Source organism: Protomyctophum bolini (genome assembly GCF_963924005.1).
Source record: "Protomyctophum bolini genome assembly, chromosome: 10".
Taxonomy (NCBI): Eukaryota; Metazoa; Chordata; class Actinopteri; order Myctophiformes; family Myctophidae; genus Protomyctophum; species Protomyctophum bolini.
Window position 1 is genome coordinate 27,660,588 of NC_137871.1, and position 20,231 is coordinate 27,680,818.

A 20,231-nucleotide genomic window follows, 5' to 3' on the forward strand; every position below is an offset into this window, starting at 1 on the left:
AAAGTTGCTCCTGCACACTCTGCAGAGTCTAATGCTGACAGTCACTGTTCTGCGCAAGAGGAAATACAGTAAGTCTCTTTCCATATGGGCAAATACATGAACGAATAACATTATTCTGTTACATTGCGATGATGCGATGCGAGAGTGTGGTCTAGCAACATCAACTCGGGCCTCCGGAATCGTTGCCGCGCAACACTGCTTCTACGTAACATGACATTATATCCTTTGCAAATAGGCGACTGACTCTCTCTCTCTCTCTCTCTCTCTCTCTCTCTCTCTGCTCTCCCTTCCCAATACGTTCTGCCACATTTTCAGCTGATTCGACATTTTGAATCAGGTGAATCAGATGTCTGACTATACCGCTGATGACGATGCACATTAATGACCGATTAAATCAGGCACAGACGGTAATTGGCTGTCTGATAGACTAACAGCCTGGCCACCCAGCGTCCCTCTATCGTAGGCTTGGTGTGTCAGGGCACGTTCAGTACATACATAAATACAGTATAATAAGGGCACTTAGGCTGGTAACAACAACAGATTCCTTATGGCCACAAGACCAAACAACTGCAGAGAATACAATTAGACATCTTCAGTCTCAACCATTAGATAAGATTAAATCATTGACCGTAACATACTGGATAAACCGTCCCCATATTCTTTCCAAACACCTTTTTTTATAGATAGCTCTGTGCCTGTCTTTTTCCATGATAAAGCTATAGCCCTTTTGGCTTGTGAGCATAAATCAAAAAAATCTTTGTTCACTATTCTGTATCTTATAGCCAGGTGGGTAAAGACCTAATAGAAACAGTTTCGGGTCAAGCTCAACATTTATCCCGTGTCCCCGGCCTAGGGTAGACCCTCACAAAAAACATGCAGTAATCCTGGTCTCTAAACTACCTCCTCCCTGACCAGCTGGGCCGCCTGATGGAGGGTAAAGGAACTCTGGTTGGAATAACGTATTCCTTCACGCGCTACTTCCGGCCGGGGAAACTCTCTCCTGTCAGTTGAAAAGAAGCAGCTTGGACTCCTCATGCATAGAAGGAAGCATGAGGTCAGTCCCCCCCCCCCCCCAGGTTGGCAGAGGAAGTGTAGCGCCCAGGATTACATTAGATAATTGACACTGGGTGAAAAAAATGGGTTGCAAAATCGTGGGATAAGAACTATAGAAAAGAATAACTATAGAAAATTCTGTGTCTGCACTGCAGGTGAGCCGCAATCACTCGTTGATCAAGTCAAGGGATCATCCAGCCAAGGTCCTGGTGATGAGCAAGGCACTAGTTCTCCACAACATCACCACAGAGGACAGGGGCACGTACCGCTGCAAGGCTGAGATCGACGTTCTCAAGGACGCCACGGCCAAAGTCATTGTTTTTGGTCAGTGGATTTATAGGTCACATTTACAATTCATTTTACACATACAGGAAATGTCAAGTTCAAACGTGATATGTGTCAGTGTTGTTGTAGTACCCAAAAACGTGTAATAAAAAAAATAGTACTCAAAGGAGCACCTGTACGTATCCTGCCACAACGTTATGCTGCTTTCACACAGCCCGGGCAGATGCAAAAGATACAAAGATGCAAAGCTACACAGTGTATTTGTAGTGTTACTTATAAGCAGCAGGAGGATCCCACTATTGGGCACAAACCAACTATTTCATAAGAACAATATTGATGTAACTAAGAGATTTGACAAGTTAGCTATATTTTATATACAGAGATTTAGAAGGAATAAGCAAAAGTCGTGATGCGACATTTCCTGGTTTAGACGCTTATAGCGCTCCACTCCACACTTTGTGGAGTGGGCGTTGTCAGTGTGTAGTGGCAAAACACATGTGCCCTTGTGTGTTGTGTGTGACGTGTGCCCTTGTGTGTTGTGTGTGACGTGTGCCCCGTGTGTTGTGTGCCCCGTGTGTTGTGTGTGTGCAGCAGCATTACATGAAGAGCGTGACGGATGCAAGCATTACATGCTTCCTGCATTACTGCTTCCTGCGTTATGTGCTTCCTGCACGTTTCTATAGTAACTGCGACTTGAGGTCGCAATAAAAAGAAAAAAATAAGCCTGTTCCCTTTCTACTCTGATAATACAGTCCACATAAGAGGATGTTTTTTGTAAACTTTGTACTCAAACATTTTCAGAGCACCCGTTCCTCAATGTTTCCTACAAGCACGAGCAAACTCACGTCGTCATCGCCAATGAGGGCAAAAGGAAGCTGGTGCTCGAACCCAAGATCAACGCTCTCCCTCCGCCAGACATATTCACATGGTACGTGAAGTTCTGCTAAGTGAAATCTAGTTGTTTGGTCTTATCCTCCCACGTAGCTTTCTCTGTTGGTCCACCGCATGACTTATATGGAATAGTAACGTTTTGTTGTTGTTGTTTTCTTTCCATTTAGTCACGTGGTGTGTATTTGTATTTGTGTATTGTCAGGTACAAGGACGGTGTCCGCATCAATGCTAATTCCACCTGCTACGCGGTGGCGGGCTCCAGTCTCAACATCACGCACGTGCAGGAGAAGCACTCTGGGGTCTACACCATAAAGCTGGGCAACAAAGAGAAGGGTCTCTACAGGAACCTGAGCTACACCCTGGTAGTTAACGGTAAGCCTGTGTGTGTGTGTGTGTGTGTGTGTGTGTGTGTGTGTGTGTGTGTGTGTGTGTGTGTGTGTGTGTGTGTGTGTGTGTGTGTGTGTGTGTGTGTGTGTGTGTGTGTGTGTGTGTGTGTGTGTGTGTGTGTGTGTGTGTGTGTGTGTCTGTGTGTCTGTGTGTGTGTGTGTGTGTGTGCAAACGCCCCGGCAGTGACTGGCGATCCTGAGGAAATGAGGCAATGGTCCTTATTCCCACAGTGGCCATTTTGCTCTTTGTCGCTGTCCATTACTTTTCAGGAAATGGAAAACCGAACCTATGTATCCGATGTAGTTATTATTTCACAAGTTCTTGTCAATACTCTCAAACATTTCAAGCTAAAGTTGTAAGAGCTTTTTGAGTGACAATGTCGTATGGTGAAGTAAGGCATTGATTTACAAAAAAACAGAACTGACAGAAAGCAATGTCTCGGAAAAATAGCTGATCTAGAAGCTCAAACGCGTCACAATGTGACGCGTTTTCAATATTTGAATTGAAATCCTGAATTATTTTTTGCTATTTTTAATTGGAATCCTGAAAAGTCATTTTTATTCCATTCCAAATGCTTTTCAAATGCCTTTTTATTATTGTTATGTTACCTTTATTCATGAACTAAATACAAATATATTGGACATAAAAAAGACAATAACTTTTTAATACTACTCATTAAGCTACTCATTTAGATTAGATTAATTAAAGTAATTAATGTTTGCATGTTTGGAATTGTAACTGAAAGCTGTAAGCTGAAATCAATATTGTATCAGTGTTCCAAAATTAACCTGAGGGCCACATTAAGTGAAGGCCGCCAGTTGCTCATATATACATGTCTTACATCATACTTTGGGGTTTGTGGTTTGCGCTCCGCTTCCCTCAGTTCCTTAACTTCCTTTTAGTCCAGCGTGCTGGCCGGCAGGTAGCGGCTCCAGTATGAGAGGAATTTGGGGGCTTGTTGATTCCAGGGCTGGATTGACGTAGCAGGGGCAGCTGGTGTTGATTATCGGGGCTCTTTTGAAGGGGGCTTTGGCGCAGTGTGTAAACGGCCTGGGCTCCGCGCTCCGCACGCAGACTCCAGCCGCTCGAGGCCCCCCTTAGACTCGGGCATTTATTTGCATCCTCACCATGTGTATATACACGGCGCGGCTTCATGTAAACAACAATGTTCTGTGCATTTATGTGTACAGCTTGAGGCGAGCGGGGAGCGTGCTGCATTGTTATGATAGCTTCGAATACCCCGCGAGTTGCCAGAGACGGAGGAGGCAGTGCATTTTGCGGGCTTTAATGGTGTTTTGGCGTCGTGGACGGAGACTAAAATAACCTAGAGCGAGAGCTGGCTGTTAGAAAGCATGGGGAAGCAGCATGTAACACATGTGTCAGTTACTCCAAGCTGCCTATGGGGGAGCAGAAAGTATTTTCACTGCATTCTTTGCACATTATCTAGGAATCCCAATGCCGTGCCAGAAGTGTAAAGATCAGCCCCCTTCTGGCCTGTATAAGCTTTATTTATGGTCCTTGACTGTCCCACTCAGCAAAACATATTTTTATTGCATTGACAAAAAAAAAGAGCTCCGAGAAGAAACAAACAAACGAAATGAGGAGTCTCCTGGTAACAATTACTGAACTATTTTAAACATCGTTCATCAATTGTTTGATGTCGGCCCAGTACTTCGGGAACATGAATATGTTCTGTGGTCCTTGTGTGGGTAGGGGGGGGGGGGCTGGGGGCTGGGGGGGTGACTGAGGACAGCTGCAAAAGAGACCCCATATCAGTACATGGGCTTACGGCAGAATGATTAAACGTTTGGTAGACACCTCCTGAGGTGGCACATACATACATACAGGCATCTCTGGATGCCTGTTGTTGATTAACTGACTGCCGTGTTCTCCCACACACCGTTGATCCACTGAACCGTGCTATTGGGCCACATGTGGGCCTGAGCGGAAGGGTCAACCGCCTGACCTATACGGCAAACCGTCTGACCTATACCCCGCCCCCTGGCAAACCGTCTGACCTATACCCCGGCCCGCCCTGGCAAACCGTCTGACCTATATCCCGCCCCCTGGCAAACCGTCTGACCTATACCCCGCCCCCTGGCAAACCGTCTGACCTATACCCTGGCCCGCCCTGGCAAACCGTCTGACCTATACCCCGCCCCCTGGCAAACCGTCTGACCTATACCCCGCCCCCTGGCAAACCATCTGACCTATACCCTGGCCCGCCCTGGCAAGCCATCTGACCTATACCCCGGCCCGCCCTGGCAAACCGTCTGACCTATACCCCGCCCCCTGGCAAACCGTCTGACCTATACCCCGCCCCCTGGCAAACCATCTGACCTATACCCTGGCCCGCCCTGGCAAACCGTCTGACCTATACCCCGGCCCACCCTGGCAAACCACTCGCTGTTCTTCTCCGAGACTTCACAGCACAGCGGTCTGAAAGGGACAACCGGTGGTCATTGGCACCTCTTTTCATGGCTAATCCATCATGGTTGTCATACTTCATTATAAAGACATTAAAGAGGGGCTTTTACAGCACAAGAGAGGTGTCTTAGAAATGGATGGATCGTGCAAGATTCGCTTATCTCCTTCTGTTGTGTCCGTGCGCGTGCGTGTGTGTGTGTGTGTGTGTGTGTGTGTGTGTGTGTGTGTGTGTGTGTGTGTGTGTGTGTGTGTGTGTGTGTGTGTGTGTGTGTGTGTGTGTGTGTGTGTGTGTGTGTGTGTGTGTGTGTGTGTGTGTGTGTGTGTGTGTGTGTGTGTGTGTGTGTGTGTGATGTATGCCGCCTACAGTGAAGCCAACTATTTCAGAGGGGGAATTGGCCTCTCTGGACGTTCAGCCCTATACGTTGGGCCAGCAGCAGCATCTGACCTGCACCGTGTACGGAGTGCCCCTGCCCAACGTCACCTGGCTGTGGCAGCCCTGCCACTCAGACCCCACGCAAACCAAGTGAGTCACCACTTCATCGCCGTCCTTCATCACATTCATTATCATCACGACTTCTACGTCGACTCCTTAACACGTTGTAGCTCAGTCGCCTTTGGACCACAAGGTCATGTGTGGCTCAAGGTAATGTGAGGCTCAATCGTGTGGCATCGACAGCTCAGCGTATGATTGGAGCGGCTTGGGCACGGCAAGTTGTTGCGGTATAAGTACCGGGAGATGATGGTACATGTAGGTGTGTGGCGCTCCACCTCAGCAATATTCATCTCCTCAGGGGTCTATAGCGCATTGTAACGGGGACGGACTCCCGCATTATCGGCTGATACCGTCAATAGCCTCTCCCGACCTACTTATTAACAAGTTTACAGAAATAATATAATACTTTAATGGTTAATAATATGTAGGGCCAGTTGTGCAGTGGTAGTGACTTCAATCTCCGAGGATTTGTGAATCATAACAGGATCACTTCATGTGAATGTACTATGTAGTGAATGTATATTTCATTACTATCTCACTGCCCAGACAACAAGACAAGTTTCATCTGTGCCATTTTCAACTGTAAAGCATGTGAATGTGTTGGATGCTAAAGTCACTAAAACTGTTCATGCACGGCACGCACGCACTCTTTGTTTATGGTCATCGACGGCAGAGGCGGGTATATTCTCAGACTACACAAGGCGAACAGTACTCTGTGTGTGTGCGCGTGTGTGTGCGAGAGAGAGAGTGATTGAGTGTTCATGAATGCTGGCCTGTTAGCGAACCCATAAACGCTAATGTACCCGTCAATGACAGCAGGAGACCTGCAAGTTGTAAGATCAGGAAAAAAAACAATGGGCCATTACCGCTGGGTTATCAGTGCCCAACACCGCTATAGCACAAACAAACCTGCAGACCGCAGCACAATCGAGGGACTAAATTATGCTACACTTCACATGGTGTAACCTGACAAGTGCTTCTTGTTAATAATCCATAATAGCAGTATGTGAAGGGAGAAAGAAAAAAAAAACACTTTTAGTTGCCAATGGAAAAAAATGCGGGTGGGGTCAGCCATGTCAACGTGACTCTCCCTGCAGGGGTGAACTAAGATAATTGGGCTTGATACAAGAAACAGTGGCCCTTAAGCCCTATTTCAAAAATAGCCAATCTATCTACAAGCTGGCAAATGTAAGCTTGTGGATCTTTTTGGGATAATCTTTTATATTAATAGTTGAATTTATATGTTTGGAAGGTTTTGCACGTATAATGACTTGTCAGGATTAGGGATGCCGGGAGTCCCACATCACTGCGAATCCAAGGCTTTACCTAACCTTACCCCTTCAAAATCACACCTCGGTTCAATCTCAGCATGTTGCGTTTTAGGAAGGAGCGATTTGGTGGGAGGGTGTAGAGCAGAGGTTGCAGCCAAGGCTCGTCTCTATCAGCGGGTTGAGAAGTTATCAGTAGTTCCTTGTTGACCCACCGAGGCCCCGGCGATCAGCCTTATCTCCTCCGTCCAGAACGTGGGGGTGTTTCCTGTACGAGGTGACGCACAGCACGGCCCTTCCTGTCACGCTGGCGTTTCCTTGACTGCCTCTCCTCTCATCAGGCTGATTGTTCCCCACCGCAGGCAGCCGGGAGGACGGGGGGCGGGACGGGGGGGGAGTAGATTAGTCCATCCATGGGTTTTCTCTTCAGCAGTGTAGCCAACCAGGTCCAGGCCCAGCCACTAACACTACTGCTCATCCTAATGTGCACGGTCGGACAGAAACTGTTCATGAATTAATGTTCCACTTGATCTTACTACAGCGTCACAAAAAAGTATCTACAGTATATCTGCACCATGCGTGCAGATCGCGAGTTTGTAGGTCTTTTATGTTGCTATTTTAACCGTTTTGGACGTTTACACCCGACAGAGACACTGTTGTATTTCTTATGAACAAAATTCTCTCAGTCTGTCCACTAATCTATTTTCGGAGGCAATGTAGGGTTCAGTGTCTTACCCAAGGGCACTTCGACATGTGGACAGGAGGAGCCGGGATTCGAACCGCCGACCCAGGGATCATTGGACGACCTGCTCTACCTCCTGAGCCACAGCCGCCCTAATTAGGACTTTGTTTTACTCTGCAGGGCTATTATCATAAAGCAGTCACGCTATTGTTCTATTGTTACAGAGGTCTACTGATTCCAAAGGTTTTCAAATGCAACGGCCTCAAAAAACGTTTTGTCTACTGTTTTTCTTTTACTGAAAACTTAATTTAGGCATGTTTTCTTTGCCTGCAGGTGCATGCTTTTCACTGAGCCGATCCCAGTTCAGATGAACAACAGTGGAAATTATTCCCAAAACCGGATCAAGACCCTAATCAATAAGGCTGTACTTCTCAAAGGAAAGAACAAGGTATATGTGGTCTTGGCTTTTAAGTATTTTGTATCCTTGTGGATTAAAAAATGAACATAGCCCGCCTATCGTCAAGAGTGATTTACAGAAGAACAGGCTCAAGAGAAGATCTAGCAAAGAGACAGCACATAGATCAGTTAGAATTAGAAATCCTCCGTGACCAGACCCTAGAAGTCACATAGTACAGCATCTGAAACCAATAAATTCACTCAATTTCCTATTGGCATGCGTTGCTATATATATTCCTCTTCTAGTGATTCATTTTGTCCCCTTTGGTTTAGCTTTGTTTTACCAGAGACCAAAACACATTAAAAATCCTCTTTTGAGGAAATCAATATTAATTTCCTTTGATTGTGCCAAAAAGGAAAAATAATGAGTGATTTAATATACTAAGTTACTATCAAAACAGCAAGATGATCTGCTTTCATGTGTTCATCTGGACAAACATCTACTGTACTGGCATTTCTTCAGGAAATAAATCTGCCCATAATTGTTTAATATGGGAGTAATAACAACTGGCCAACATCGATAATATGCAACTCAACAATATAGAGTATTGAACAAACACATTTTTGATGAAAAGAGGCCCCTCAAGAGAGAGTAAGACCTCTGCCAGGAAAAGTGATTATTTTTTTTGTGTACACTCCTAAAAGCGGCCTGCCCCGTAACTGAAAGACAAAGTTCATTTCCCTCTACTGGAGTGAAATATACCCCCCGATCCACTGTGGCTCTGACATGGAACAGGCCTGTAAAGGACCCCAGCTGCAGCTTCAGCATGCTGGGCCTCGCCAGAGAAACAGCTTTTATTCTGCCATCAGTGAATCTTTTTGTCTGCTAGAGCCCCGAGAGCGGAGCATGCCTCATAAAACGGCACAATAGCTGCATGGCTCAAGCCATGCGTGGTCCTACAGCTGAGAACGCGGGCCCGCTTTTATAGAGAATCCCCACAGGCACCATTGACCTGGGACAATGAGGTCTTATACACGTCGGGGGGGGGGGAACAATTGGAGTTGCGCTCTTGTTATCGGCGTTTTGATGTCTCTGTTGGCCTCGTTGCAACTCAGTCTGAGTAGAGGTGAGGTTTTTTGAGAATAAATGCAACTCTCTGAAGGAGGTATTCCGTCAGAGAATGACACCTGTGATATACTGATAGCCTCACACTTACCGTATACCTGTTGTTTTCCTCCTAAATCATTTTTTAAGTTTAATTTAATGGTCGTTCGCTTCATTTGACCAATAAACATCAACCCATGTCTTGGCATCATGAACCCAAAACATGCCACACAATGGGGGGACTGTAGACGTTACAGCAAATGTCCTGAGGGAGCTTGTTACTAAAACCACTCGCCCCAAACTTAATTAAGAGCAGACCTTGACTGCTTTCCCAAAAGCCTATCTATGGGATTAGATGAAAGAAAACTATTCCAGCTTGCTGGGTCAAATTGGGGCATAAATCCAATAGTGTGTAAGCATTAACATCAGGAGTATGAAACCTCCAGGTAGGAGAATAAATCTGCTTAGTCATTAACCAAACATGTCCATCAGTCTCAGAAAGGTTACAGTATTAAATTGTGTTTCTTCTGTTTCACTGCACCGGTGATTTATAAAGGCTTCCCCCTCCAGTTTGGTATGGTTGGTGGAATTCAGAATCACATCAGTTGTGTTGTGTGCACACCGAGACCAAGTAATTGGAAGTTTGGCCACATTCACACAGGGTATATCGCCATCCGATCTGTGATTGACACAAATAGTGAGGTACTCCTTATTTACAAGCATTTTGTGGCCAAAACGTTGGTGCTTTATGAGGGCGAGGACCAAGGGTCAGTGATAACAAGCACCGGGTTTAAAAGAGAGGGATTTGTTGGGAGTGAATTCCTCTCTGTCACCTCACATAAATTGCTGCGGCCCGTGAACAAGACGTTGGTCAAGGCCATGCCTCCAAGGGGAGGCTCCCCAAGAAGGCCCGGTGGTACAGGGGCCGGGGGAGGGGGGAGGGGGCAGGTCACAATCGCAGTGAAGCACATAGAGAGGGACATGGGCACAAGAGGTCATAGGTCACTACTTTGGGACTGCAGCGCACTTGTCGAAATGACTGCTGTTTCAGGCTCAGCTTACATCATAGCGAGTAATAGCTGTAACGTGAAACCGCGTGACCGCCTCCATCAGCGCTTTGACAAAATGTCATAACAAACGCAAAGAGGACAACCGGTGTTGACTTTTAACACCTATAATTTCAGAGAACTGCAACATTTTCGGACTGTTTTCCAGCCCTTTATAGTGTTTTGTGCAGCAGTTTATTTGATTCCTGTGCAGTGTTTAGTACTACCCTACACGGTACGTCCTCCCGGTGAAACTCCTCACTCTCAGGTGAAGAGAAGTCGCTGGCAAATTGCACATCCAAATCTAGTTTCTTTCTGAGGGTCAGCTGCCCCAGAAAGAAATCCAGGAAGCTCACACCCAAATAATACACCACATTCACAAACTTTGATGTAAGCTGACCGCCCCGGCCCTGCAGACAGAAAAAAAAAAAGAACACACACAAAACAGAACCCCATGAAATCTGGCACCCTCCCAGATTTGACTTATTATTATGTCTACTTAAGCCATTACAAGGTGTTCCACTCATCCGATGACAGAATCGAGTGTGGCATTGTAAGTGCTCTCCAGGAAATGACCGGGAACCCTGAGCTCTGCATCTGTAGAGCTGCTCTGATGGAGACACAGCAGGTTTTTTAAAACACCAGATGTATCCTTTCATTAATGTGAAGCACCGGAGAGAATAAAACAAGGGCTAGGGCTTAGACCCAGACCTCTCACCTACCTGTTAAACCCCCAAATCACCACCACAAAGATGTCCATAGAAAACCCCATGTTATTATTTCATCCCATTAGAGATTAGACCATAAAACTCAGTGCTTAAGTCCTATTACTGTATTATTGTGCTTTGGTGCGTATAACCTACGCTGAACCTCTGCACCCCTGCATTTTTGTTACCGTCGCAAATACTAATGACTGTTTTTATCCCAATTAGACTATGAGCACCCTGGTGATAGCAGCAGCTAGTGTGTCAGGATTCTACTCCTGCATGGCCCAGAATGAGCTGGGTAACAGCACGCTGAGAAAACGCTTCTATGTGCACGGTAAGTGGGTCAAAGTAACAAAGGGCTTACAATACACTAGTAGTTCATGCTTATGTTCGCATGGAGACGAGAAACCTTTTAATACTAGGACATACATTACTATGACAAATACACAAGCATTCCACCTACAGTATCCAGCTTTCAAAAGTGTCACCTGTCTTAGTCTTAAAAGAGCAGTACCTCCTCTTTGTTTTCATGGTGATTCAGTGGGTCTTAAGAATGCAAACACTTGGTTGGTTGGTTGGTTGGTTGGTTGTGCACACTAAAAGATGACGCTGAACACTTTTAAATCAGCTTGAGGCACGTACTGGTGTGCCATGAAATATATTTTAACCACATTCAAGTGGTTTTCCCAGAATACAGCATTATAGAAAAACAGCCAAGATGCAGACGTTTGTAGATGCATTCAATCTTTTAACAGCTTCAGATCCTTTCACATAATCTATACATTTGTGTACGATGATGAATTACATGAGACGGAGCAAGAATGTGCAGATTGTATTGTGTAATAAACAGACCGGAGGGGGGCATTAATTGAAGCCATCTTCTGCATGCAGCAGAGCTGCCTCAGGACAGCGGAGAGGCGAACATGTCCCAGGCCATATGGCTGAAGTGAAATGCACGTGTTTAAAAACAGCTCTGAATAAACACAACCTTAACTCAAGGTATATCAGTAGGTTCAGGGTTCTACCTTTTCTACGATGCGAAGCAAATCATGTTTACTTTGTGTACTTCTGATCCTTTCCAAAGTGATCCCAAAACCGATACCCATTGAGGTCATTGTGTAATAACTGGTGGGGAACTGTGCAAGGGTTAACATTGCAAAGAAGTCGATAACATCTCCCGAGAAGTTGTTGAATAATATATTTTCTTAGAAGAAGGGCATCGGGGGGTGACCCTGTAATTAGGGGACACGACGGGGGGTGCAGGGCATCGAAACAACATTGCAGAAAAGGCAGAATTCCCAAGAGGCAACGCGCCGCTCCATTCCAGAGGTGGCGCGGGGATGACTGAGGAGGATGGAATGCTAGCTGGTCGAAAAAAGGAACGGAATTGTAATAACAGCTGTCTTCCCTTACGGAACACAGAATGCTTTCCAGCGTTCTGAATAAACAAGCACAGTCTGGCTCCCCCGGGGCCCGGCCCCGGCCTGACTCCCATTGGAGGAGGAGGGATGCGGGAGCGCCATCAGCACCGCCGCCATCCCATGGCAACGTGCTTCCAATTAGCAGTGATGAAACAGGAAATAACTGCAAAATCTGACGTTCCGGGATCACGCGACGGCGATGAAGCGGCTCCGCGTTTGGAACACGCAGTTCTAAAATAGTAACGGCCTCGGTCAGCAGGAAGCATGTTTCATCCCCACAACAGCAGCGAGGTCGCAGCTGGACACAGATGGGCACAGACTACCGTGTAAAAGCACCTTCAATACTTTAGTATAAACAACCCAATGTGGAGGGCAATCTACTGTTTCCCTGAAATCTGTTTGGTTTTTAATGAGCTCAAAGTAGGTGCTGTGGCATCCATGTGCATATGTTTGATCTGACATACTTAACAGTCCGACAGGCATTAGTCCGACACCCTACCCAAACCCTAAACCTAATCTCACAGGAAGCCACGAGTTAGTTTTAACTTGCCATGGGTTAGTATTAACCTGCCACGCATGTTGGGAGCCACTGGTGAGTTTTAATCGGCCACTGGTTAGTTGTAACCGGCCAGTACAGTATGCACCCCGAGGCACCCTAGGGTGCCCTGACACAATTAAGTCAGGGGTGCCACAGATAGCTTTTTGGTAATTTTCCCACATCACTTCAGTTTAACCAATAAGATCTTCTATAGTAATAGTAAAAACTGACCTAAATAGCACTTTGCCGCATGTTCTTTTTCGATCTACATTTTCATATTTACGCACAGTACTATGACATAGATCGAGAGGTGCTGTAAAGTGTAATTCAGCAGTGCCGTGGATTAGAACGATATTTACAGGGGTGACGTGAGACAAAGAAGTTTAAGAACCACTGAATTGGCGTCCGTCCCCCCCCCTTCTTACTCCAGATCTCACTGAGCACATGACCATCGAGCCGCAGGAAGCCATCGAGGGGGACGACATCACACTCACGTGCCGCGCGTCTCGCTACCTGTACACGGACCTGCAGTGGCTGGACGCCTGGAACCGCACGGTCACCTCCGATGTCTCTGACCTCCTGCTGGGCCTCTACAACATCTCGCGCTCGCTCACCCTGCGCAACGTCTCCAAGGACAACGCCAACGCGTACTGGTGCCGGGCGGACAGCCATCCCAACAAGTTTGCTCAAAAGACCTCTGCACTCGTCGTGAACGGTACGTCTGTTTTCTAGACGTCGTGGCCTCCTGTGTATAATACCAAAGCCTGATTTTATACTTTATTGTACTGTCGCTGTCTTGTGCCACAAATAGCCTAGTCTACAAGCTTCGCAATGCATTGAGTGAGCTTTAGATTGTCTATTTCTGCCACGTAACTATTAAAGTGAAGCATGACAAAGCGTGTTGGTAGATCTACATGATGGACTTGTTGAAGCCTGATTGTTTGTGCTCGGTTCAGAGAGAAGACGTCCCTGGCTCAAGCAGAATCTGACCAATCAGGATGTGAACAGCAGCAGCACCTTGACCCTGTTCTGCCTTGCGCAGGGAATGCCCCCTCCTTTAATCACCTGGTACAAGAATGACGTGGAGGTGACGGAAGGCCCAGGTACACAGCTGTAATTGATTAACTATAACGTTTAGCCATAACCACGTTGTAATCCCAGCAATGCGATGATGAGAGACATTATACTCAGTGGTGGAAAAAGTACTCAATTGTTTTACTTAAGTAAAAGTACCAATACTGCAATTTAGAACTACAAGTAAAAGTACGGAATTGAAAATGTACTTGAGTAAAAGTACAAAAGTATCGGCATCAAAATGTACTTAAAGTACTAAAAGTAAAAGTACTCATTGTGCAGAATGTGCCATTTCACAAGTTCAAAATGCGTCGCGTTGCGACACATTGTGAGCTTGTAGATCGGCTATTTTCAAATTGCCGAAATGTATAGGGTTTAAGTGGTTAATGTATGTTTTCTAATCAAAATTAAAATCTCCAAAGTAACTAGTAACTAAAGTTTTCAAATAATTGTAGTGGAGTAAAAGTACAAATTTTGACTCTGAGATGTATTTGAGACAGTGGAAGTATAGTACTTAAGTAAAAGTACTTAGTTACTTTCCACCACTGATTATACATACTACACTTCAGAATGTAGTACAATAGACCTGCATAATTGAGAGTTTTTGCGTGGTCGCAGGTATCGCACTTGGAGAGAATGGCAGTCTGACCATTGACCGGGTGAAGAAAGACGACGAGGGACTGTACGAGTGCATGGCCAGCAACGTGGACGGGTCTGTGACCACCAGCGCACTCGTCACCGTGGTCGGTGAGTCTCAAGACATTTCATCTTCACCAAAAATAGGTTGGAACCGTGTACTGTTAGTTACCCAATCATCACCATCACTTTCCAAGTGTTAGGATACAGTTCTAACCTCCCACAGTAAAGTACCGGATGTGTATCACCAATCAATCAATCTACAGTCCATTGCACATGTCAGGGACCAAGTGTACCGATGAGCGCCGGCCAGTCACCAAGCGGAACACGCCGGAAAACTTAAATGCATAACCGACCGGACCGTGTTTTCTCTCCACTCGCCTCTACAAATAGGCCTGGCTGGCTAGACTTCAGACTGAAAAGCCTCCCCATGGGAGGGATGCTGAGGCTGCCTGGAATGCCAAGTGAATTCTTCCCTATAGGGTTTTATGATGGGGGGCTCTGGCTGAGGGTCCCTGCCCTGGGGACGTGACCTCTGGGAGAGTGTTAAGAGGTCCACTAATGACTGTGGTCAGGGAGCCAGTTCCTCGGCTCTTAACAGCCATTGGTGTGCGTGTGTGCGGGTGCGTGCGTGCGTGCGTACAGCATGTGAAGTTGAAGAGGTGATGGTGGCATTGACAGCCTGAGGCCATGTGACCGTTTTCTACCAACTCCTGGCACCATGCCGTGATCGTTCCTCTGCTCAGAGTTGAATTCCCTTAATGTTCAACCTCAAAGTCAACATTATCCATTCCCTCATCCCAAAGATATTGAGGCCTCTGCGTCTGTATTCCGCTTTGGCCTTTTTCGGAGAGCAATCCCATGAACATGCATTGTATGAGAGCCAGATAGATATAACTACCATGCATACTTGAAGGGACAGGGAGCCCCCCTGGCGTGTGTCGACATGGACGCTTAGGAAAACAGCGTTTGATAGTTATCGGAAAAAAACAAGTTGTGGTATGCATGTCCCAAACAAAGTAAGGATAAACCGTCGAGTCGTGGTTCCACTCACAGTGTGTAAACAACCCTTCTGAGAACATTTTGGGGAAAAAAAACCAAACAAACAAAGTAGAAAGACAAGAAAGAGAAGAGTCTCAACCCTGTCGGTTCATAGTCAACTGTATGATATCTACTGTAGTGAGAGTATATTCATTCTGTTGTGTTCCCAATATTTAACAATAATGTAACCTAAGCTCTACACAGGGGGAAATAACATTAGTCACTTTCAACCTTGCATGCCATTATGAGCGAAAACCTTGTAAAACTTTGAAAAAACATTTACAATCACAACAATCGCAACCGAAATCGCTGCCTATAACATCACTGATTTGCACATTGTGGCTGTACCACACATATGGTATGACATGACTATGACATCGGTACTAAGACGTCATATTGATTGATCAGAGTACTTGTGATTTAACGACTTCCCACTCTACTGTACTAGGGCATTAATCAACTAGTCGACTATTCAACTAGTCGACTAGTAAATCCACTTGTCGACCTTGTTGGTACTAGTTGACTAGTTGATAAGAATTTTCTTTTTTCCCCCCGATTTTGTAGGCCTCAAGATCAGGTAGATTATAGTTATAGTTTTTTTTTGTACATAATGGGTAGTTAATCAACTAGTCGACTAGTAAACTAGGCAACTAGTAAAAATGACTAGAAGTGAATGCCCTACACTGTACACATGACTCTCTTGGGACGTCGGCAGTACGGGTGCAGGTCTTTTTTCCGACAGCATATTGATCCGAAACCTCAATCCTAACCTAACCCTAACCGCAAGCACGGGAGCAGCGCATGTCGGACCATCGCTTTTTCGCATCGCAGCGAATGTCCCCCCGCTGCGGATCGGATCGTTGCCCCGTCGGCTAGAATGCTGTCGGGAAAAAAGGCCGCCTCCCGGCAGTACGCACAGTGAGTGTGAACTTTGAAGTCGATCTGTCTCCAAATGGGCATATCGGTTAGATTGGCGGTTCTGAACAACCGGATCTCCATATATGCAGTGGTGGAAAGTAACTAAGTACTTTTACTTAAGTACTGTACTTAGATATTTGTACTTTATTTGAGTATTTCCAATTTCCAGTACTTTTACTTCTACTCCACTACATCTCGGAGCCAAAATTTTTACTTTTACTTCACTACAATTATTTGAAAACTTACTTACTAGTTACTTTTTTGGCGATTAACATTTTGATTAGAAAACAATAACCACTTCAACCCTATACATTTCGGCCATTTGAAATTAGACGATCTGCAAGCTCACAATTGAGAGCTTGTAGATCGGCTATTTTCAATAGATTTTCTACACATTTTGAACTTGTGAAATGGGACATTCTGCAATATGAATATGATTACTTTTAGTACTTTAAGTACATTTTGATGCCGATACTTTTGTACTTTACTCAAGTACATTTTCAATTCCGTACCACTGCATATATATGCCCAATGCCCATACACAGTATATGCCCACATATGGGAATATCGGACGGATCAGCGATTGCGTTAGCTGCCTGAACGGCAAAATAGGGCTTATGTGATTGATTAACCAGGAATCCAAACCAACTGATTTAAGATGTGTGTACGTGTTTCCAGGTGATGATGGGAAGGCTAATATTGAGGTGATCATTCTGGTGTGCACCGGAGCGGCGGCCATGTTTCTGTGGCTCATGCTCATCCTCTTCATCCGCAAGCTGAGGAAGGTAAGAGCCCATGATGCTGTGTCGAATCTTAATTTGGATTCATATTGTAAACAAGGCCTGTCCAGGCTCCGTTCAGATTCCTAGGTTAATACTACTTCCGGTAGACTGGAAATGTGGCTTTTCAAAATAAGAAAAAATTCTGGCGTGAAGTAGATCCTAATTTTTCAATAAATGCTAGCGCTGTAAGGGTTTTTGATTGACTGATTGAAGTATTTATTAACAGTTTGCAGAATTACAGTACATTTCAAGCACAACTCTGTTAACTGTGGACGACACCATAAAGCATTACACTTGTTTACAATAGGGTCCACCATGTTCAATTCATCAGGACATTTAGAGACATACAAATATACGGGTGTCGCAGTGGTCGCAGAGTATTTGCACACCTCCGCAGAGTCTGGGGTTCGAATCCACCACAGAGCATCCGGCTGCATTGTGGAGCGAATAATAAGAACACAACTGGCTCATGTTCGGGGGAGCGAAGCTGGGCGGGGAGGGTGATATTTGTCACTTCACGTAGTCCTTACGGCTCTCCACTATGTCCTCCTGGTGGGGGCTCCTCACTGACAGGTGAGTCAGAAGGTGAAGCAGCAGTAACAACACAGCAATGTTTGTGGGGGGATCAATTGACATAACGTCTAAATTGGGGAGAAAAAAGAGGTACAAATAATAATAATAAAGTACTTATAGTTGCGTGCCGTGCCACTCAATCTTTCTGTACATCGGCTATTTTATGTGCTAAATATAAATCAGCCGTCACATTCCATTATGAGCCCTTTCTAATATGACGTTTCCGAGATTTTTGCCGGAGCCAGTTTAAGGACCTTGAGCTGCTTGCACAGATGGCGTAGATTAGAATGTGAAACACTGACTCATTGCTCTTGCAAAATGCAGCTTTTAAGGGAGGATAAATTTAGCCCACATTCATGATTTCCACATTTCCTGATGAGTCGTCACAAGTCTTTACATTCATTTGGGCCAAATGTAAAGGAGTAAAAGTAACGATTTCATATGATTTGGTTACAGAACCAGTTAATTTCTTTCGGATAAGCACTCATACTTTGATCATAAGTAACTCCGTACTTGAGCAGTCTTTTCAAAAGATGCTTTTTACTCTGAATCACGTAATCATTTGGATGTCTACTTTCCTCCTACTTGAGTCGTTATTCATTTAAACTAAGTATCAAAATGTTAACTATGAGTGGTGAGTACTTTTGGCTGCTCTACCCACCTCTGCAGATAAGGGAAAGGTGCTGAGCTGTCGTTTATACATTCTGTACAGCTCTGAATGAGAACATTCGGTATGCCACATGGACATGAGACAGTGGGAAGAACATTTCGGGGATCCCAAACAACTCAAATAAAGTCATTGCGAGTGCATCATTTTGGATTTTGGAACATTACATTTATCTGTGGTTGCCCATGAGCTAAAAATGAAACGGGAAATGCAGAAGTTCTATTGATGTCCTTGTTCTGTGACACAGTATGCATATATCATCAAGGTTGGGTAGAAACCTAGTCCAAAACAGTTAGTTTTGGACCGTATTATTACACAAGCTCTTGTTTCATTAGTTACAAAAATATGTATAAAACCTGCAGACGTAACCACTTTCAACCTGGCGTCCGTATTTAGGGCATGTTATTGCCGGTGAAATGTTATGCGAAGAAATATGGCATTAATAAAAAATAAAAAAAACAAGACAATATTTCTGCCCGACGGCGACATAACATTTTGTTATTTTGTTTCCCCCCCCCCCCCCCCCCCCCCCTTCTTATTCACTCCTTCCACCACTGCAGCAGCCAGCACACTATAAGATGGGTCCTTCCATCATCATTGATCCGGATGAGTGTCCACTAGATGAGCAGTGCGAGCTTCTGCAGTACGATGCCAGCAAGTGGGAGTTCCCCCGCGATCGCCTGAGACTAGGTGAGCACTGCACACAGCTAGGGGTCATCCATCCATGTGTCCATACCTGAGACTAGGTGAGCACTGCACACAGCTAGGGGTCATCCATCCATGTGTCCATACCTGAGACTAGGTGAGCACTGCACACAGCTAGGGGTCATCCATCCATGTGTCCATACCTGAGACTAGGTGAGCACTGCACACAGCTAGGGGTCATCCATCCATGTGTCCATACCTGAGACTAGGTGAGCACTGCACACAGCTAGGGGTCATCCATCCATGTGTCCATACCTGAGACTAGGTGAGCACTGCACACAGCTAGGGGTCATCCATCCATGTGTCCATACCTGAGACTAGGTGAGCACTGCACACAGCTAGGGGTCATCCATCCATGTGTCCATACCTGAGACTAGGTGAGCACTGCACACAGCTAGGGGTCATCCATCCATGTGTCCATACCTGAGACTAGGTGAGCACTGCACACAGCTAGGGGTCATCCATCCATGTGTCCGTACCTGAGACTAGGTGAGCACTGCACACAGCTAGGGGTCATCCATCCATGTGTCCATACCTGAGACTAGGTGAGCACTGCACACAGCTAGGGGTCATCCATCCATGTGTCCGTACCTGAGACTAGGTGAGCACTGCACACAGCTAGGGGTCATCCATCCATGTGTCCGTACCTGAGACTAGGTGAGCACTGCACACAGCTAGGGGTCATCCATCCATGTGTCCGTACCTGAGACTAGGTGAGCACTGCACACAGCTAGGGGTCATCCATCCATGTGTCCGTACCTGAGACTAGGTGAGCACTGCACACAGGGGTCATTTCCGTGGAAAAGTTTAGATTTTGTTTTTACACACCATTATAATGTTCTTATTTTTATCATAAGACCCAATTACTGAACATCAGTCTCCAGATTTTCTTCTGATAATGTATGACACTGATTTATTATGACACTTTGTATGGCACATTAGCAGTCCACTGGTACAGTGTTGAGTTCTTAAACGTTTCATTTTATAATGCCGATTTACATGCTCAGAGCGCCTCGCATTGCGAGGTGAACGGATATTTTGTTTGCCTCTTGCTCAGGTTACAATTTGGCCAATGTTTACCATTTAATTATAGTATAGTTGGTTACAGTGGCGTGCACAGACATTTAGAGGGGCAG

General features: G+C 45.5%; 1 protein-coding gene across 2 annotated transcripts in view; it reads left to right on the top strand.

Annotated features, from left to right (window-relative positions):
* Positions 1-20,231, top strand: part of kdrl (kinase insert domain receptor like) — a 70,870-nt gene that overhangs the window by 20,022 nt on the left and 30,617 nt on the right. For both annotated transcript variants that reach the window (XM_080774320.1, XM_080774321.1), the window contains exons 7-17: positions 1,209-1,377; positions 2,140-2,266; positions 2,432-2,601; positions 5,410-5,566; positions 7,820-7,934; positions 10,966-11,074; positions 13,130-13,414; positions 13,656-13,802; positions 14,392-14,520; positions 17,047-17,153; positions 18,951-19,080. In XM_080774320.1, coding sequence (XP_080630446.1) covers positions 1,209-1,377; positions 2,140-2,266; positions 2,432-2,601; positions 5,410-5,566; positions 7,820-7,934; positions 10,966-11,074; positions 13,130-13,414; positions 13,656-13,802; positions 14,392-14,520; positions 17,047-17,153; positions 18,951-19,080 — 1,645 coding nt within the window. The remainder of the gene's footprint in view (positions 1-1,208; positions 1,378-2,139; positions 2,267-2,431; positions 2,602-5,409; positions 5,567-7,819; positions 7,935-10,965; positions 11,075-13,129; positions 13,415-13,655; positions 13,803-14,391; positions 14,521-17,046; positions 17,154-18,950; positions 19,081-20,231) is intronic.